This window comes from Oppia nitens, unplaced genomic scaffold (assembly GCF_028296485.1).
Source record: "Oppia nitens isolate AA-2021 unplaced genomic scaffold, nextdenovo-longstitch-racon4-pilon3 scaffold37_pilon_pilon_pilon, whole genome shotgun sequence".
NCBI classification, from domain to species: Eukaryota; Metazoa; Arthropoda; class Arachnida; order Sarcoptiformes; family Oppiidae; genus Oppia; species Oppia nitens.
The window spans coordinates 97584-120086 of NW_026533218.1; the positions used below are offsets into that span (position 1 = coordinate 97584).

Genomic DNA, 22503 nt, shown 5'->3' on the forward strand with positions numbered 1-22503 from the left:
AATATTAGTATTATCAAAATTTTTGGTTTTTTGTTTATTAAATTTTTAAACTATTTATTTTTTATTAATTTATTTAATATCAATAATTACTTTAAAAAATTATATATATATTAGAAATATTTAAATTTATTTATTTTAAAAATAAAGTAATCAACAAAATTAAATAAACACAAAAACGGCATAATTTGAATATAATTTAAATTTATTTATTTATTATTATTTTTTTACATAATATTTATTTATATTTTTTATTTATTTCAAATATATTTATACAATTAACATAGAACATTTTAATTAAATTAATTAAAAATTTTGAAAATTTGATTTTCATGATTATGATGCTGATTTTTTTTCACTGTAAATATATATGACCCTGACATTAAAATATTTATATTAAAATTATTATGTTAATTTATTATTTTCATAAATATATTTTTAATAATAATAATTTAAATGAATAAATTTGTTGTACACTATATTTTTTATTATTAATTATTTTTATTATTATTATTGTCTCATTTTTGGATTACAATATTATATACTGTATATATAGTATTGTTTTTATTTTTTTACATTTAAATTTTTTAATTGTCTAGAAAATAATGATATTTTTATTTATTTTTTTTTGTTTTGAAGGTATATTTTTATTGTAAGTGACAATACATTTATATATATATATATATTACATATAATTTGTTGAATGTTTTTTATTTTAAAGGCATGTTTTCACAAACAAACAAAAATAATAAAATAACATATTATAGGACCTAATAATAAAACCAATTATATCTTATATATATGATAGTGAAAATGATTAATAATAAAAAATTTTTTTAGTATAAAATATTTAATTTATTAATAAATATGTGTGATTTTTGTATGTGTGTGTGTTTTTATGTTAAAAATTGGTATTATATATATATATGATGTTTATATATTGTGTTGTATTTTCATTATTTTAAAAAATAGTCAATTTTTATACACAATCAATGATGGATGATAATGATAATAATAATAATTATGATAATATCTATTGATAATTTTTTTAGTGGTATTATTACCACAATTAAAACAATCAACAAAAAAAACGCACAATTATTAATATCCATTAAATAATATATATAATTACAATATATTTGATGTTATAATTTTGTTGTTTAAATAAACTGATAAATAAATTATTATTATTATCATAATTATTATCAATTAATTAATACCTTTTAATATAATAACGTATAGTATATATATATATTGATAGATATCCGTCCAGAATATTCTATATATATATACTATCAAAAAAAAATTATTATTATTATTATTAATTTTAGCGAAAAAAAATGTTGGCATATATTGCACACATTTATTAATAATTGAAAAATTATTATTATTATTATTAAAAATAATTATTATTATTTTTTTTTATTTTTTTTTTTAGTTTAATTGTCACTGAATTCTGGGCCAATAGTTTGATGAAACGGCAGCTGACATGGCGTTTGATAGATCCGATGACTGTCCCGGCACTTGTACTGGCACTGACACACCCGGCGATATTAGGCCTAATTGTTGAGAGAGAGAGAGAGAGAGAGAGAGAGAGAGAGAGAGAGAGAGAGAGAGAGAGAGCTAGATCAATAAAAATTTTATGAGAAAGATGGAATCCTGGGACGTATAATTTAGTATAGTTAGTTTTTATAATATTGATCTAAAACTATAATAAATATCTATGATATATATATATATATAATTATTCTATTTACAATTTTTAATTATCTTGCTTAGTTTTTGAGATATTAAAGATAAACCTTTTTACCATTATATAAATTTAGTAACAAATATAATTAATAAAATTTTATAAGAAAAAATTATATAATGGTAAAAATGTTTTTCTTTAATATCTTAAAAACTAAGCATGATAATTAAAAATTGTAAATAGAATAATCATTCCTAATAAAATAACAAATAATAATAGATTAATTTCATATCAAAATACCTTGACACTTTTTTTCTAGAAAATATCAAAATATTACAAATTTTACATTTTTTTGCTTTTTGTTTAAAATTTATTAATTTTTAAAAAAATTACTGAAATACGTGTCTAATGAATTTTCACCTATTTTAAATTCATATTATCAGAATTTAGATATTTATTATAGTTTTAGAGATATGGCACCTACCGGTGCTTAGCTACATAAGCTTAAATTTATAAAACTTAACTATACTAAGTTATACGTCCCAGGATTCCATGTATCTCATAAAATTTTTATTGATCTAGCTCAATTAGTTATAGAGATATTAAGCAAAAACCAGTTCGCACCCTTCTGTCACAGACTTTATATATATATAAAACCTGCCGTACCTGTCGACGTGGCCGGATTGTTGACCGACCCGAACTGACCGTTAACCGATTGCATGGCGTGAACCTGGGCAGCCGATGGACAGGGTGGCCGCGAATAGCCGCCCAGTCCKATGGGRTCGTAACCGCGACCYGGCCCCGGCGGCAACATACACGAGTAGGACGAGGCGGCCGCCGCGGCCGCTGCCTGTTGCTGCAGACACGAGTTGGAGGCCATATTGTTGGCGGCCATTGAATAGGATGTCATACCCATTGAACTGGTATTAATTATTAGTTARWWAASAGTTTAGTTTTAGGTTAGGTTAGCATTTAAATTATTATTAATTATTATTATACCTATAGGTGTCGGCCATGGATGCGGCCATCGGTTGCGGTATCGACGAGTACAGCGAATTGGCAAAACCTGACGGATTGATGGGTATGTGTCGGGATGTCGGCGCTGTCCCAGCGGACGGCATACCCGGATTGTTGCTATGGTGGCTATGATGATGATGATGATGATGATGTCCACCGATACTGCCTGAGCCGCCGCCACCACTGGCGCCGCCGGTCTGGTCGGTGACCACTGCCCGCCGTTGGTTGCGTAGCTTTTCCTCGCGCCGCCATTTGGCGCGCCTATTGCTAAACCAAACCTGCATAATATGATCGTAGGCCTGATCGATGAATATCAAGTAAATACAAGCCATAGGAGGATATATACAGATAATATATATATATAGATATATATAGATATATAGATAGATTGATGCTATTGTTTTTTTATTGCAACACAATTAACTAATTAACTATTACTATTACAGTTAACTATTAACTACTACTAACTAAAGTATAGTATACAACAAACAGTTACCCAAAAAAAAAATAAAATAATTATTGTATTTATTTATTTTTTAGGTTACAAAATGCAATTATAGACTAAAATATTCATATATTTTAAGGAAATTTTTGTTTTCAATTTTATTTTTATTTTTACATACAATCATAAACATAATATAGTGCTTAATAGATTAACTAACTAAATAATAATAATATTATTAATTAATAATTTAACCATGCTTAATTTGTGCTTTAAAAAAAATAATAATTTAGATAATTGACTACACTTAGAAAAATGGATACACAGTTAAGTTTTAATTGTTAATTATATAATTATAATATTTATTTAGCAAAAATAAAATAACATAAGTTTGTTATATTGTTGTTAGTGTTTTTTTGAATATTACTAATTGATAGGGATTTTAATATTTATAATAATAATAATCTCATAATATGTTATAAAATAACTTTTTTTTTCTTTAAAAATCTATTATATATTTTATTTAGTTAATAATAATACAACACAAACACATACCTGAATCCTGGCCTCTGGTAAGTCTATTTTTGCGGCTAACCGTTCCCTAGCAAACACATCCGGATAATGGGTTCGTTCAAACTCTATATTTCCACAAAAAATAAATAAATATTTAATTAATTAAATTTAATTTTAGTTAGATATGAAAAAATTTAATTTTAATTAGATAATCAATTTCGATAGAAACCTATCCGATAACTATTATGTACTGTATATTAATAATAATAATAGTGATTAAAAAAAAAACTAATTTTTTGTTAACAACAAATAATTGTTTTATCAATATTTTTTAATTTTTGTTTTTAATAACTACTAAATGAAATCATTAATTGATAACAAATATATATTGAAAGTTATTATATACAGTATATATATATATATATATATATATATAATAGTTAACAATCACATAAAATCAATTTGTTTAGTTAATATTTTTTTGTGGTATATCTACTGTATATCTATATAATCTAATATTAGTAATTATATATATATATATATATATATATATATATATATATATATATATATATATATATTATTATCTCTATAAATTATTAATCTATAATACAAAATTGCTAAATTAAAATTAAGTTAAACCCAACAAAACTAAACTAATTAAAAAAAATAACAACAATTTTGTCTCTGATAATCTGCAATAAATTAGAAATCAAAAATAAAATTCAATTATATCAATAAAAAAAATTAATTAATTAATTAATTTTCTATAATAACTTTAATATATAGTAATCTCTCTCTCTCTCTCTCTCTCTCTCTCTCTCACACACACTCACTCACTCACTCACTCACTCACTCACTCACTCACTCACTAATAAAACAAAAATAGTTTATTTAGCTAAACTTAATTTTTTTAGCTATCAAATCTAATCAAACATATAAATATTTTATATAATAATAATAACAACAAAATTTTAAATGTCTTATCAAATTATAATTGGTCTGTCATTTCATGTTATGTTTAAAAACTAAAACAAAAAAAAACAAAAATCTCATATCATATCACTTTAATAATTGTCTAATCAATTTGCGTGTCTATACAGTCAGCTCAGTCATCCTGTATTTAGCTCAGTTAGCTATAGATTTTTTGTTGGTTTTTTTTAATAAATACCCTCCTTATATAGTGGGGGGGGTTAGGGGTGGTAGAGGAGGACATACCCTTTTCCAATGCCTCGATCTGTTCGGGTGTAAATGAGGTCCGATTTCGCTGCAGTTTCCGTTTGAGCCGTAGTCTGGCCGCTGAATCGCCGCCTTCGGTACTGTCGTTATGGGACGAGTCCTCTGTACCCGAATCGGGATCAGCTATTTGTTTATACAGACAAAAAAAAAATAATTATAATAATAGTTTTTTTTTAATTATTAAAGAAAAAATTTATATATATTTTTAGTAAACTATTATTCAAAATGTTTAGTATTATTATACTGTATCTGAAAATATAATAAATTAAATAATATCTTATTAATAATAATAATTAAAATAGCTATTAATTTTGAGTTTCAATAAAAAATATGTTAAATTTTATATTAATATATAATAATAATTATTATTATTTTATTGATTATTAATATATTGATAATACTGTTTATTATTGCATTTTTTTTGTTCACTGAAAAAAATATTAAGTTAATTGTAGTCACACTAAAAAATATATATTATATATACAATTACTGTACTATTTTTTGCCAAAATATATACTATATATATACAGTTATCGCATATATATATATATATATATATAAAATTTTAAATGTCCAGTACTTATCAACAACAAAAAATCCTATTCATTGCTATAATATTATAGTATTTATTACATAAAACTTGCGATAAAACTTTTTTTTGAAATTATATTATATTTTATTTTTTGTTAACAAAATCTTTCCATTTTTCTCTCACTATATTTCTTTTTGTATTAAATTTTTATATAASATATACGGTATATATATATATATATATAAAATAACAACAAAAAAATAAAATTGCTTTGAATTTAGTTTTTAAAAAAATCGCCATAAACTATAAAATACATTAATAATATTGAGAGAGAGAGAAAGAAAGAGAGAAAATGCGACAAAAATTTTTATATAATTTTTTTTTTGTTGGTAGTTGTCATACAATTTTGTGCCATTTGTTTGTTATTATTATTATTATTATTATTTATGGCTAAAGCGTGTCCTTATATTTTTGACGACAACATAGCCAGCCAGCCATCAGTTGAGAGCATCACTACTACTACTACTACTACTACTACTGGTATTATTATATAAGAGGCCTAAACCTTATACATGTACTGTATGTGTGTATGTGTTATCAGTTTGTGGACACACATCGTAGACATTTGAAAGAGACTGAGAGAGAGAGAGAGAGAGAGAGAGAGAGAGAGAGAGAGAGAGAGAGAGAGAGAGAGAGAGAGAGAGAGAGAGAGAGAAAGAGAGAGAGAGAGAGAGATGACTATACTTCGGGTCAGTCATTCAATGGCTGGGTGTGTGTGTGTGTATGAGTGATGTGACCGTCCATTTCACTCATATACGGATCATTCAGGCAGAAGTACCTGATAAGAGTCCATACCATATATATATATATATATATATATATATATATATATATATATATATATATATATATATATATATATATATACCGTATAAATGGTACTCATTTTTGGCCATAACATTACAACACATACACACTTAGCCATTGAATTTGATAAATATATATATATATATATATATATAAATAGTAATATTTTGTATACAACTTAATACACACTTATACGGTATATATATACACACTGTATAAAAGGCCATTAACTACAAGATATATGCAATTTAATACAGTATATACTGTATTATAAAATAGCGTATAATAAATGGTGACATAACATAAAATTATTTGTTAAGTAATATCATTTTATAAGATATTGAGAGCTAAAAAATTAAAAATATAATTGCATATATAACACGATATGACAATCAAATACAGTATAGTATAGTATAGTATACTATGATATGATATATTATAGACTATAGTATAGTATAAATTAATTTTTATGGTCATATCATTACATATGGATGACCACCGCAATGATTAGTTAACTTAATCTCTCTCTCTCTCTCTCTCTCTCTCTCTCTCTCTCTCTCTCTCTCTCTCTCTCTCTCTCTCTTTATCTCATTATTTATTATATTATTAATAATATGGTTAGATATTATTATATCTACTAATAATGTGTGTGTATGTATGTGTGTATATGTATGTGTGTATATGTATGTGTGTATATGTATGTGTGTATATGTATGTGTGTATATGTATGTATGTATGTGTGTGTGTGTGTGTGTGTGTGTGTGTGCAAGTTTGGTGACATTTTTACTAACACACACACACACACACACACACAAAATGTTTCAAAAATAATAAAATATTTATTAAAATATTTATAGTTTTAAAAAAATAAATATTTTATTAGCTAAATATATGTGAAAAATTTATATATATATATATATATAATTATAATTAAACACTAATTTCAATAAAATTTATTATTATTTTTTTTAAATATTAAAATATAAATTATACTCTCTATTATAAATTTAATCATATATATATATATATCATATCATATATATATATATATATCATATCATATATATATATATTTAATATTATAATAAGTTATTATAATTTTTATTTTTTTCAAAAAAAAAATAATTACCTTTTTTATGATGAGATGAACCATTTTCGATGGGAGTGGTCGGCGGCGGAACACTGGTCGGTACACAATGAGCTGGTATACCGCCAAACGGTGCCGAACCGGGATACCATGGCGACGGTCTAGGCCAACCTGCCTGGCCGTTCAATATACGCAACTTATCGTAGACGGCATCGGCTGCCTGTGAATGATGGGATTGTTGCTCTTTCTGGGCGGCCAGATTACGGAGCACCCGATTAATGGACGACACCTATATATATATATAGATAAAATAAGGTATAGTTCCCCATATATTAGACATACAGTTGTTTTTTTTTGTTGATATTTTATAAGTATTAAAATTTATGTTTTAAATGCTATTTTATTTATAATATATACAAACTTATAATATCGATGCATACAGTATATTGATATTGATATATATGCTAAATATTACTGTTGTAATAATAATAAACAAACAAACAAAACTATAATATTTTTTTCAGGATATATATTAAATATTATACCTTAACATTACTACATTACTGACTATAATATATATATATATATTGATAAATCTATATATAATAATAGCATTTACAGTACAGTATTGTTGTTGTTGTTGGTCTATTGATTGAACTACTATTTACAGCTATTAGGCAATTGGTATTTATATGGTATTGCAAACACACACACACACACACATAACATACATAGATATATATTATATAACAACACAACAAAAATACAAATGTTATTAATCATTGAGAAAATTGAAATAATTGTGATTTTCATCAGATTTGATTAATAGCTTATAACACATTACGTAATGCTATTTATATGTATATTATACTGTATTATATATATAGCGAGAAAGTTGTCGGTATATTAATAAACAATTTTGTTTTAAGTGCTATCTCTCTCTCTCTCTCTCTCTCTCTCTCTCTCTCTCTTGTTGTTTATGCAATTATGTAAAACATTTGCGGTATTTCCTATAGCCTCTAACACACTATGAAATATGTGTTTTTGAATTATATATATATATAAATAATAATAATAATAAATAGGAATGTAATTCAAATATCAAATCAAATTTTTCTATGATATGTATGATTTAAATAATACATTTTTACTATAATTATAATTTTTATGTTATATGGTATATAATACCAGTGTGTAGAGTATGCAATTTAAATATACTCAATTAAAAATTATATATATATATATATAATTATAATATACAACAACAAAAAAACATACGGCATATAATATATATATATATATATATATTAACAACTTGTTAATTAACATAATAATATTAAGCATTACACTAACTAAAACATTATATAGTACTACAGTGTATATAATGTAAATTTTGTATCAATTAATTGTTGTATAATTTTTTTTTTTGTTTTGTTTAATGATAATATTAAATATTAATATTGTTTTTTTAAAAAAAAACATAAATTACAATTAATTATATCTACAATAGTTTACAAATATTGTTATGCATTAAAATATAATCTAATTTAATATATATACAGTATATACAGTATATATATACTATACACTGTATATATAATCCAATAATGAAATTGCATCCCACTATATATATAAATACTATATGATATATACATATATAATTGTATTTTGAATTATATTTGATAAAAATATAAATAACTTAATAATAATAATAATAATAGTATTGTGTGTAATAGTAGTTGTAAATAGATTTGTCAATTGATAAAATCAAATATCATATTACCAAACATGTATAATACCAAAAACATATAAAGCGCCGGTATATACAACAATATACTGTATATTAAATACATACATGTATTTCATATATTATATTTCAGGGGTAATACTACTACTACTACTACTACTGTATATTATAACTAAATAATATTAGTGTCAAAAAAATGTGTTATTCATCCGATAACTAACAAATGTTAACCGTTTTTTGAAATAAAATAATAATAATAATATTAAGTAAAGTAAAAGCCCAGCCATTGTAATGTAAATCAATGTGAATTAAATTGGATTTTTATATATATATATATATATATATATATGTTATTTCCAATTGATAGTTGAATTTACATGTTTTGTCTTTTATATATATATATATATTATATTATAGTAAATATATTATATATATTGTTAAACATAATTTATTTTTTGAGCAAAACATTTAACTGTTTAGTTAATATCTATATCTATATATATATATATATATTAATTTAATAATATAACACTAAATTTTATTATATATATATGATAAATATTTATTAAAAATAATACACAACAACAAAATGTTTAAAACAATTTACAATTTAAATTCTAACTAATATTATATTATTGATATTTAAAAAAAATAATTATTTAATTAATTAATTAATATATTTTTTCCCATTTAGTTATTAACAAAAAAAATACTATAGTATTGATTGTATAAATCAGGGCCTAATATGATATAATTAACTAATAGATGGGTAAACAACCAAACAATCAATTTAAATAAAAAGTGATTTTCAAATCCAAATAATAATAGTTTAGGCAAAACATGTCATTAGTGGCTAATCAAGTGATAGATATTTTCTATAAAAGCTTTTCAAACTTTTTTTTTTGGTCCAACAAAATAAATGACAGGTTTTTAGGCGATAAATAATGAGACCTAAACTAATGTGTTGTGTGTGTTTGGGGACACATTTAACTTTAATATATATATATATATATGATCTAAATTGCGCACCGGGATAGTGAGCCCAGGGACTACTGTAGTGGCCTCCCCCCACCTCTCATACAGTACAGTCAATTGCATCCTTACATACTGTATATATTGGCTGTTAAAAATCTGTTGCCGGCTATTGTGAAGGACCCATGTTTTTTGGTGGTGACGACTACCCCCCCCCCGCTCAAAAACGACACACACAACAGAGGCCATACATACCGTCCATTTATATATAAATATATAGAGACAATACCTAAGCCCTAAAGCGTTGGTTTCGGTACCAATCTCTCTCTCTCTCTCTCTCTCTCTCTCTCTCTCTCTCTCTCTCTCTCTCTCTCTCTGTCTGTCTCTCTGTCTCTCTCTTTCTCTCTCTCTCTCTCTGTCTCTCTCTCTCTCTCTCTCAGTCATATTCACTGTGCAAATCATCGACAATACATTTTATTGTAATCTTTTATTTAATTTTTTTTGTCGCAACAATTCATTCATTCATTGAATTTTTACGTTTAGTCTCTCTCTCTCTCTCTCTCTCTCTCTCTCTCTCTCTCTCTCTCTCTCAATATACTGTATATTACAGTAACAAAATAGTATACATTTAATGTGTGTGTGTATGTCTCCAAATGTCTATTATATTATATTATTATTATTAGTATGCGGTTTATGTCAACCCCTCCCCTCCCCCACTATTTTTGTGTGTGTGAGAGATAAAGAGTAAAAATACAGTAAATACAGTACAACTCATTTAAATAACAAACAAATAAACTAAATGTCTCGACACACACACACACAATGTATTATTTAAAAATAATTGTGTCCTAAAAATTATAAACACTTATGTAGTTGTTATGTAATTAGCTTTGTTAGGCTATTGCTATATATATATATATATTGTTGGTCACACATTAATTATAATTTTTTTTTTAACAATAGTTATTGATAATAATAATAAATAAATAAATTGCTAAACTATTTTCATTTTTGTTGTCAATAATAAAATGACAAAATATTTTTATTATTATTATATTGTTGTTGACTAACTTATATACTGTAATATGTAATACAAATATTATATGTAGATTATATACTTGTATATTATATACTTGTTAATTATATTTATATATAAATTGATTGAATAGTTAACAACAATTATATAATATGTTTAAACATTATTTTCTATTAATTTACTATTAATTTTTTTTGAAGCCATGGGTTTATCAAAAAATATATTTTTTAATTTTATAATTTTTTGTAGAAAAAAACTAAACTTTTTAAACTACACATTGATATCTAGCAATACATACATATATATACAGTACATATATAATAGCATATATAAAGCGATCCATTTAGTTATAACTGACTGAATAGTTAAATGAAAATTGAAAAGCATGTGTTGTATGTGTGTGTTTGTATGTGTTGGATGGGGAACGGGAGCTAATATAATGATGGGTACCCTTGTATACTGTATATATACCAGGGTTAGGTGAAAAGTGATATATGACCAATTACAATATTATTATTATTGTAATAGTTGAGCAGTTCACAGTATGGCACATATACTGTATATAATATATATATATATACAAAAAATCTTAAACTTTCATATATATAATATACATATATATATATCTATATAAGCGCACCGTTTGACTCACACAATAGCCAATAGTCAATGGTGGTAATGTCCGCCCATTTTTTGACATTTGCTACACAAACCGTAATATATTGATACATACATTATATATATACAATATATATATATATATATATATGTATAGACAGTAATATATAGATAGATAGATGAGAGAGAGAGAGAGAGAGAGAGAGAGAGAGAGAGAGAGAGAGAGAGAGAGAGTGAGAGAGAGTAAGAGAGAGAATATGTCATTGATATTGAATACTAAGGAACTGGTCGTTAAAAATTCTCTCTCTCTCTCTCTCTCTCTCTCTCTCTCTCTCTCTGTATTTATCTCATTGTCATATATATATATATACAGTGTGTATAATGTAAGCCTCTTTAGCACTAGTACTATGAGTATGTGCACACATACACACATATAGACATAAACACATAAACAGCATTATTATTGCCCATTACATTTTTAAGGGGGACAGTTGTGTGTGTGTGTGTGTGTGTGTGTGACTATAGATTTTTAGCACCCGTGTAAACACATATGCCAATGACATATATATACATATATAAAGTTAGTCAGTAATACACAACACAGTAGTATATATATATAACAACTTAATCCCATTTCTCACATGCTGTATATGCAGCAAAAAAAAGGTTAATCCAATTGAGTCATCACACATAGAGTACATACATGAGCTTTATTAACAACAATACAATACATTTTAAGAGGACATACATACAAACACACAACTGTGCTGTCAATGACTGTATAGTTTCTCGAGTGACTACTATATACAGTACTACTAAACAGTGGATTAAATTGCTTTATATATATATATATAGTCTATTCATACAATTCATATATATATATCTATAACATATAAATATGATATTATTATTATTATTATTATTATATACTTTATATATATTATGAGATAAATGACAAAAACATTTTGAAATATATACTATTTTTTTACGATTATTATTATTATTATTATTTTCTATTTATCTCATAATCACATATCATATAACTAACTAACTAATACTGTATGTGTTGTACATGTATTTAAGTGACAAATGTCACTGAAAATTATATATATGTATATACTATACTATATATGACAACATGTAATTGCCGTTAATAACTCATTATTATTATTGTTATAATAGTTACAGAATATTATAGAAAATATTAATGAGTTTTAAATAATAAAAAATTTAAACTCATTTATACAACACATTAAAACTATTAAAATAAATTTTAATCATATATTAAAACTAATTTACTATAAAAAAAATAAATAATAAATAAAAAATATTACAAATAACTAGATATAGACATAGATAGCTAAATAATTGTATACAATATAAGTTTTTTTTTGCATACATATATATATATATATATATATATATATATATATATATATATATATATATATATATATATATATATATATATATATACAGTATATATATATAAATGTAATTTCACACAATTTATATATATATCTAAAAAATAAAATGCATATTTAAATATAATAATAATAATATATGTTTTGTGTGTAAGTATTTATGTGTTGTGTTATTACTTAAAAAGAGGAGAGAAAAAAAATAGGTGAGTGCTCTGTATATACATATATATATTGAAAGGTAAGTGCGGATAATAATGGTCGTGACATTTGCTTGACTTTTCGATTCAAATGGTCATACCGTACACACAATAGTGTCGGTGCATTTTATGACGGTGCTTTCACACACACACACACACACACATAGAGAGAGAGAGAGAGAGAGAGAGAGAGAGAGAGCCGAAAGCGTATATATATATATAATACATATACTAGACATACATTCAAACAAACAAAAAAAACGGTTTTCCAGAAAAATATTAATTGTGATCAACAATACAACAACAACAAAAATTTAGATATAATATGAATAACACGACAGGTCTGGTCTCTCTCTCTCTCTCTCTCTCTCTCTCTTTCTCTCTCTTTATCACTGTATGTATGTGTCAACGCACCGGCATTTTTCTTAGTCTATGAATCTATGAGTGCCCTATAACTACACACACAGTTTTAAAATAAAATGCCGTTTTGTATGTATGTATGTATGTATGTGTGTGTGTGTATGTAAGTGTGTGTATGTATGTGTATGTGTGTTAAACACCCAGCAAACTACTAGTGCCGATATATCGATAACAACCCATTTAGTATTAGTTAGACAATTGACTCATTCAATTCAATTCAATACATATATACATCACAATACAGTCTAAAATATCTCAAAATGACTTTTCAATCATTTAAAACTATAATAATTGTATTATTAATATTGATATCAACAACAAAAATAAATAAATAAAATGTTTTTAAACATTTAATATCTGTATAAATAACTTGTAAATGTAACTAAATTTTATTATATATATACAGTATATATAAACTAATTAACTTTAACTATTATTATTATTACTAGATTTAAAACCACACAACAACTAAAAATAATTTTCAACAATTTATTTATGTAAATACAGTACTAATGTAATCAAATCACTACTACTACTACTACTAAATGTAATTAAATTTAAATAACAAATTTTATTAAACAAATTAAATATTGATACTAAAAATTCAAACAAACATGTGTATCAATATTATACTGTATATATACTGTATAGAGTATAAGTTACAATATAAATGTAACAAAAATGTTTTTGAATTAGTTTATAATATCAACAAAAAAAAACTACCAGTGCTTGGTTAGCGTAGTACTACTAGTAATAGTAATGTTTAAATACTTATATATATATATATATATATATATATATATATATATATATATATATATATATATATATATATATATATACTAAATATAAACTAAAATTATATTAAATGAGATTAGCATACACTGTGTGTTGGTGTGTGTGTGTTTTGCACTGTTATATACCCAACAACAAAAAAAATAAATGTTTGGTAATAAAGTTGTCTGAGTATATCTCTATCTATCTATCTGTGCACTGGTAGGTAGTAGTAGTAGACTCTCGGGTGGCCTACAAATTGGCTTAACACAGCTAACACTCAGTACTATTACCCGCACCGTCAATATATACCACACAATTCTCGTGCCAATTGATTTTTGGTGGTCTCTGTAACTACTCGTCACTTATAATACAGTGTTTATTGCTGGGCTGGTTAAACATCCCTGTGCTAATAGAGAGAGAGAGAGAGAGAGAGAGAGACTACCAGTGCTTTACTACTACTACTACTACTACTACAGTACCAGTAAATATATTACCAATGAGTTAAAAGTTAGCACCAGTAGTAGTAATCTAGTTAATTTGTGGTCAAAATAATGAGTTACAGAGCTCCGGTATATATTGATATATACAGTATATCTTAGAGCTAGTAATCCCAGTCTCTCTCTCTCTCTCTCTCTCTCTCTCTCTCTCTCTCTCTCTCTCTTTCGTTAAATACAATTGCATTGCTTGCTATGGCCATACAGGCAAACAAATTAGTAAATTTAGTCATCTCTCTCTCTCTCTCTCTTTCTCTACAACATTGCTAACCATTATTATGCTAAGGAGGGTGTAAATGAATGTATGGCATAACCAGACATACAGTGAAAGAGAGAGAGAGAGAGAGAGAGAGAGAGAGAGAGAGAGAGAGAGAGATCACCCCCGAGAAAGTCATTCCTCAATTTGGTTGTCCATAACATACGAGTACTGCATAACTAATACATGTCTATACTTGTAATATACTGTATATATATAATATATATATATATATATTCAATGATTTTTGACAACACAATAGAGGAAATCAGTGAGAAATTCATGTAATAACACAATGTTTATAACACACACACACACACACACACACAATGTATAACAATGTCTAACACACACACACACACACATGTCTAACATGTTTGTGATGAAAGACAATAATGTAATATACAATACATTACATTACGTTTATCTATTTATTCATTGATGATAGCGCCCAATAATTGTATGGACCCACCCGTTCCTCATCATATATATAAAGTTATATATACTGTATATATATATATATATAACAAAATACCAATAGTTTAGCCATAGATTTTTAGAGATATAACAGTGCCTTATCAACACACTATGTAGTTACTCACCCACTCACTCACTCACTAATCAACAAATGTTTTCAATTTTGATAAAACAAAAATGCAAATTATTAGACGACAATTCAATCACAATTGATTGCCTACTACTACTACTACACTATGTTTAATATATTGTATTATATATAACGTCTATTGTATACTAATGTATAGATATAATAGATTCACTACATATAGAGATACTGTACTTAACAACAACAAAAAAAGCAATGCTTTTTATAAAATCAAACAACAAATCAATTGTGTTATATATATATATATATACAAAAAAACTAATAATAAAAAACAATGATTTTTACTAGTATTATATCAATAGTTTTCTTAACATACATTATTTATAACTGTATTTAACACAACAAACAAAAAATAAGTCATATTTAATATAATAGTCATATTTATTACTAACTAACTAATCATCAATATTTTTATCATATTTAAAAAAAAATTCTCTATAATTATCATATTATCAAATTTAACAATAATATAAACTATATAAACATATATAACTGTATTTAACACCAAACAAAAATTAAATAAATCAAATATATAATCACATATGTATTACTAACAAAACTAGCTTAATCATTAATATTGCTATTTTTGAAAGTAAAATCAAAATCTCAATAACTATCAAATTTTTAACAATAATATAAACATATTTAACTGTAATTAACACTAAAAAAGATAAAATAATTAAATATATTAAATATATAGTCATATGTATTACTAACTAAACTAACTTTAATCATCAATATTGCTATTTTTAAAAAATCAAATTTTTAACAATAATATAAACTAAATATAAACATATTTAACTGTATTTAACACACAAAAAAATCAAAAAAAAAATCAAAATAAAATCAAATATATTACTAACTAACTAACTAATCATCAATACATACAAAATTTTTATTTAGTTTAAATCTCTATAACTATCAAAACAAAAAAAACAATTTTAAACAATAATATATAAATAGAAATTTGATTTTAATTTTTTTTTATTATTAACTAAATATAATATATTAATAATAATTAATTAATTAATAAATAAAAATATTGTTATTACACTAACCGACGGGACGTTATCATTGGTACAGCAGCCTTCCGATAACAGCCTGTCCCTGATTTCCCAGGCAAATATTGACGGACATTCCCGTTTATAATGGGCAATCTTGTTGACCACATCGTTGGTGGCCACCCGGGGTTTACTACCGCCAATAGCCCGGGGCCTTATCGAACCAGTTTCGTAATAGCGTCCCAATATTTTCGATACACAACCATTGGATACCTGAGCGCAAGGACGGGCACAACATGATAGTTAATATTATGTTATGTGATAGGGTTGGGGGGTAGGGGGTGATTGACGGGCCTTAAAAAATTAGCTAATATAACAACACTATTATACATACTTGTAATATGCGTGATATATCGCAGGGTCGGGCACCCGAATGGGCCAGTTCTACAATTTTTTGTCGGGTCGAGTCGGGCAATGGTCGACCATTGACATAGACACCGCCCAATTGGTTAATACCGGAATGACCTATAATTATAATACAATAATAATAATATTAATATTAAATATTATCTAACATTTGTATATTAATTATAATTATATATATAATTTTAAAAAATATTTTTATGCATAACATTATAGATATAGTATGTATAAGATAAGCAATTAGTAAACACATACACATACACATACACATACACATACACATACACATACACATACACATACACATACACATACACATACACATACACATACACATACACATACACATACACATACACATACACATACACATACACATACACATACACATACACATACACATACACATACACATACACATACACATACACATACACATACACATACACATACACATACACATACACATACACATACACATACACATACACATACACATACACATACACATACACATACACATACACATACACATACACATACACATACATGGTAACGGTATGTAATATAATACCCCTGGTCAAATTTACTGCTAAATGATAATGATGATGATGATGATGTGATGACAATATAATAGTATACAAGTTTATTATTTAAGAGGACAGGGCATCTAAAAATATATTGACAGTCCTTGCTTGAAGGCATACCCCCATAGATATACAAACACATACTTATAAATAGAAAGAGAGAGAGAGAGAGAGAGAGAGAGAGAAAGAGAGAGAGAGAGAGAGATAATATATCCTATGATGCGTTCATCTGAAAGTAACAATAAATTTGTTTAGTGTGTGTGTGTGTGTGTGTGTGTGTGTGTGTGTGTGTGTGTGTGTAAAACATTTGTGTGATTAATAACAATAGAAGTTTTAACACTTTTATTATTATTATTATTATTTTTTTGATTCAAAACTATGTTTTCACAATACAATTATATAATCTAAACATAATTTTCTGTATTGTGTTTGTATACTACTAATATGTATGCTAAGTGTGTGTGTGTATTAAATAGCAAACTATAATATTATTTTATCATTTTATTGAATGATAGACAACAACAACACATAAAAACAAACATCACTACTATTTTGTCATATGTTTGGGTTCACAGTTCACAAAGGGGTCAAACAGTCCTATGATATACTTATATACTGTATATGTCATCAGCCTTTGGACACACATAATGTGTTAGTCATATATAGTCTTATTATTATTATTATTATTAGTATATAAATATAGTGTTCAAACAATACTAACTAATAATATGATACATAGATATTATAGTTTAAGTTTATATCTAAAAATATTTTTTCTCTTTTATTTTTTGTTGTTAAAAACATCAACAAAAATATCAGTGAATATTATTGAGTGATATTAAAAGTGACGGAAAAAAAGTATACAAAAAAAAAGTTTACAATTTTTAACTGATTTCTCTCTCTCTTATAACTAACAAACATATATATAGAGTACAATATGATAGAGAAATATCATAATAATAATAATAATAAAATGTATTGAATTTATATATATATATATATATATATATATAAGTGATATCATATATGTATAGAAATGTTAGATTTAAAAAAAAAGTTTCTTTAAAAACATATACGAAAATACTATACGATATGACATATATTGAGAGAGAGACTGAAAAAAAACTATTGGATTTTTATACTGTATTTATAAATCAATATAATATTTCCTCTTTTTTTCTCTCTCTCGTTATTATTATCGGTATATAATAGTTTTTTGTTTAGTCAATGGATACAAATTTGAAGACAACAAACAATATATGACAGAAAGAGAGAGAGAGAGAGAGAGAGAGACCACATGTATGGATACGGCACCGATGACTGGCCATTCAAATGTCAATCACATGTTTTACTGGCAAAAATAGCGGACAAATTTATATATATATATCTAATATATATATATATCGTGTTATATATCAAAAATACATTTAACAGTATAGTTGTTTGTTGTGTGTGTGTGTGTGTGTGTGTGTGTGTGTGTGTGTGTGTGTGTGTGTGTGTGTGTGTGTGTAGTGAATGAGTGAAACAAACCTATTGTATTTAGACGACATCTCTCATGTCATATCAAACTATAGCCCTATTATGTATATATTGTTTGGTTATAACATGTGATGACATCCATTCTCAGCCCTACTTTCCTCTCAATCTTTCTCTCTCTCTCTCTCTCTCTCTCTTACTCTCAGTCTCTCTCAATCATTACAAACGCTATTATATATATACGTTAATAATAATAATAATAATAAAATTGAACAGAAAAATATTTGATTCAGTTTAAAAATACTTTTACATTACAATACATATCTACTGTATGTTATATATATATCATACAAAATAATAATAATAATAATAATAATAATACGATACATAACATACACATTACACATGCATTGAATATTTTTAATATAAAATCAATACAACTATTGTATAGTTAAAAATTCCGGTCTAACACTTGCATCCCATAGTATTATCACATAGTATTGAATATACTGTATATAACATATACTACAACAACAACACAAACAACAATAAAAATTTCTAGTTTATTGAGAAAATTGTCTCAAAAATAAAATTAAATAATAATATTGAAAAATAATTGAATATTGAATTATTATTTTTTGAATTTATAATTACTAAAAATATWTATATAATAATAATAATAATAGATAAAAATTTTAGACAAAAAAATTTTTAGTTATATTATTTTTGTTGGTTGTTTTGTTTTTGATAATCCAATTTAATTTCAATCAATTTAAATCCATGTATATCTCTTATAAAATATAATAATAATAATAATAATAAATTCATTTATTAATATAATAAATAAAACAAAATTTTTGTATAAAACAATACAAAATACGGGGAAAATATTTTTCTTTAACAACTATGATATTTAACATRCAATATATATATATATCAAATTATGGTAAACTCTCACGGGATATATATATATAACTAAATTATATATATATATATATATATATATAACTAWATATATATATATATATATATATATATATATATATATATATAGTWTATGGGGGTATCAATAATGAACGAAAAATACTACTAAACTAAACTAAACTAAAAGCCAACCAATTTATTATATTATTTATCATAATTTAAGTCAAAACATTGTATTAGAGAGAAAAACTAGAGATTTACTGTTTTATATATATATATATATATATATATATATATATCATAGATATATATATAATAGTAGTATAAAAATGTTATATCAAAAAAAACAACAAAATATTATATACCGTTATATTCAGCGGGGAATTGTGGGTTACAATTGAATGATAAAATAAAAATAAAAACATATATATATATATAATATAATATAATAACATAGCAATTGTTAGACTCTCAATAGGGGGCTATCGGTTAACCCAGCGGTTTATTATTATTATTATTACGATTTATTTTATTTAACAGATATTATTATTTTTTTTTGATCGCCAATTGAAAACTAAAACGATTTATAATAATAATAGCAAATAAAATCATCACAAAAATCTTGGAAACACTTGAAAATCAGACACAAAAACACTTAAAATAGTTATGATATATAAATACTAATATAAAAAAAATAATTATAAAGTGATTGATATATTTAATAGTAGAAAACATGCATTTTTTGTTTGTTTGTTTGTTTGTTAATTAATATTAATTTTTTTTAWATATAATTATAATCTAAAATAATAATAATAATTAGTAATAAAAAATAATAATACAGTCCATCCTCTAAATTGTGTTTTTCGACATCAATTTTGTGAAACTTTCTCTCTTTCTCTCTCTATCTCTCTCTCATCGGATATCGATATTAACTATAATATGTGCGAAATAATAATAATAAGCATAACTTAATTAAATAATAACTTAATAGTAATGTCTAATCAAAACAAAATCAAAACAAATATCTTAATTAAAATTAAATGTCGAAAAACCAATTTTATTACAACTAATAATAATAATAATAATGTTTTCGATATTAATTTTTTTGTTGTTGATATATATTTACTAAACAACCAAAAAAAATGGTTTATTTTTTAAAGATATCAATACTCTGTATATATATATATATATATATATGTTTTTGACAGTCTATTAGTTGAAGGGACCTTGATTATATGGAAACCATTTTTTTATTGATAGTTTATTTGTAAATATATATATATATACAATATATACATGTGATATATATATATATATAATATCGAAAATATTATTATTATTATTATATTTTTTTTCTTATGTGTATCGGATATATGCTAAACAAGACACCAACAAAAAAAAATCTATATATATCTACACTTATATATATAACTATATAACTATATATATATTTAATAATAGTCTAATAAGGCTTATCATAATTATTAGATACCATACCCTTGTGAGGCATTCTACAGTGTTGTTCCTGTTGTTGTTGTTGGTGTTGTTGTGATAGGACGACACCGGCCGCCAGTACTGATGCCGTTGTTGTTGTGTTGGATAAGCTGTTACTAGTGGTGTGGTTGTGATGGCTATTAAACGCCGACACCGCCGACACGGCCGCCGCTGCCGCCGATGATAGCGATGTATAAAACGATAGGGCAATGATGTTATTGATTGATTCAACCGATTGATTAATAATGATTTTTTATGTCTATTATTATTATTAATAATATTACAATTAGTAGTTAAACTAATTAATAATGATTTTTTGGTCACTACCAATGTATCGGCAATTATTATTATCGATGACAACAAATCATTTGCTATATAGAAATATACAGAGAAATAAATAAATAAATAATTAGTTAAATAAACTAAAACATTATTATTATTATTGAATTATATATATATTTTAAAAAAAACTATAAATTATTTATTTACCACATTTTATCAAAAGCATATTAAAACATTTTTTTAAAAATAAATAAATATATTAATATATATATATATATATATACAATATAGTGTATTATTTCCCAAAAAATTTATTTATTATGCGATTATTATGATTATTAAATATTATAAAATATTACTAGTATA

The 22503-nt window shown here is 24.5% G+C and overlaps 1 protein-coding gene across 2 annotated transcripts; it reads right to left on the bottom strand.

Annotated features, from left to right (window-relative positions):
* Positions 1 to 1443: 1443 nt before the first annotated feature.
* LOC128957150 (paired box protein Pax-6-like) lies at positions 1444 to 22023 on the bottom strand. 2 transcript variants are annotated; one of them, XM_054302871.1, is made up of 9 exons: positions 21859 to 22023; positions 17346 to 17476; positions 17009 to 17224; positions 7427 to 7673; positions 4878 to 5021; positions 3702 to 3784; positions 2687 to 2982; positions 2354 to 2607; positions 1444 to 1556 (listed from the first exon to the last, which is right to left on the bottom strand). In XM_054302871.1, exons 1-9 carry the CDS (start codon positions 21869 to 21871, stop codon positions 1444 to 1446), a joined length of 1497 nt encoding a protein of 498 aa, XP_054158846.1. In that variant the 5' UTR covers positions 21872 to 22023. The 2 variants fall into 2 exon arrangements, with proteins under 2 accessions (XP_054158846.1, XP_054158845.1); XM_054302870.1 differs by having other exon boundaries at positions 2687 to 3003.
* Between the last annotated feature and the right edge of the window lie 480 nt (positions 22024 to 22503).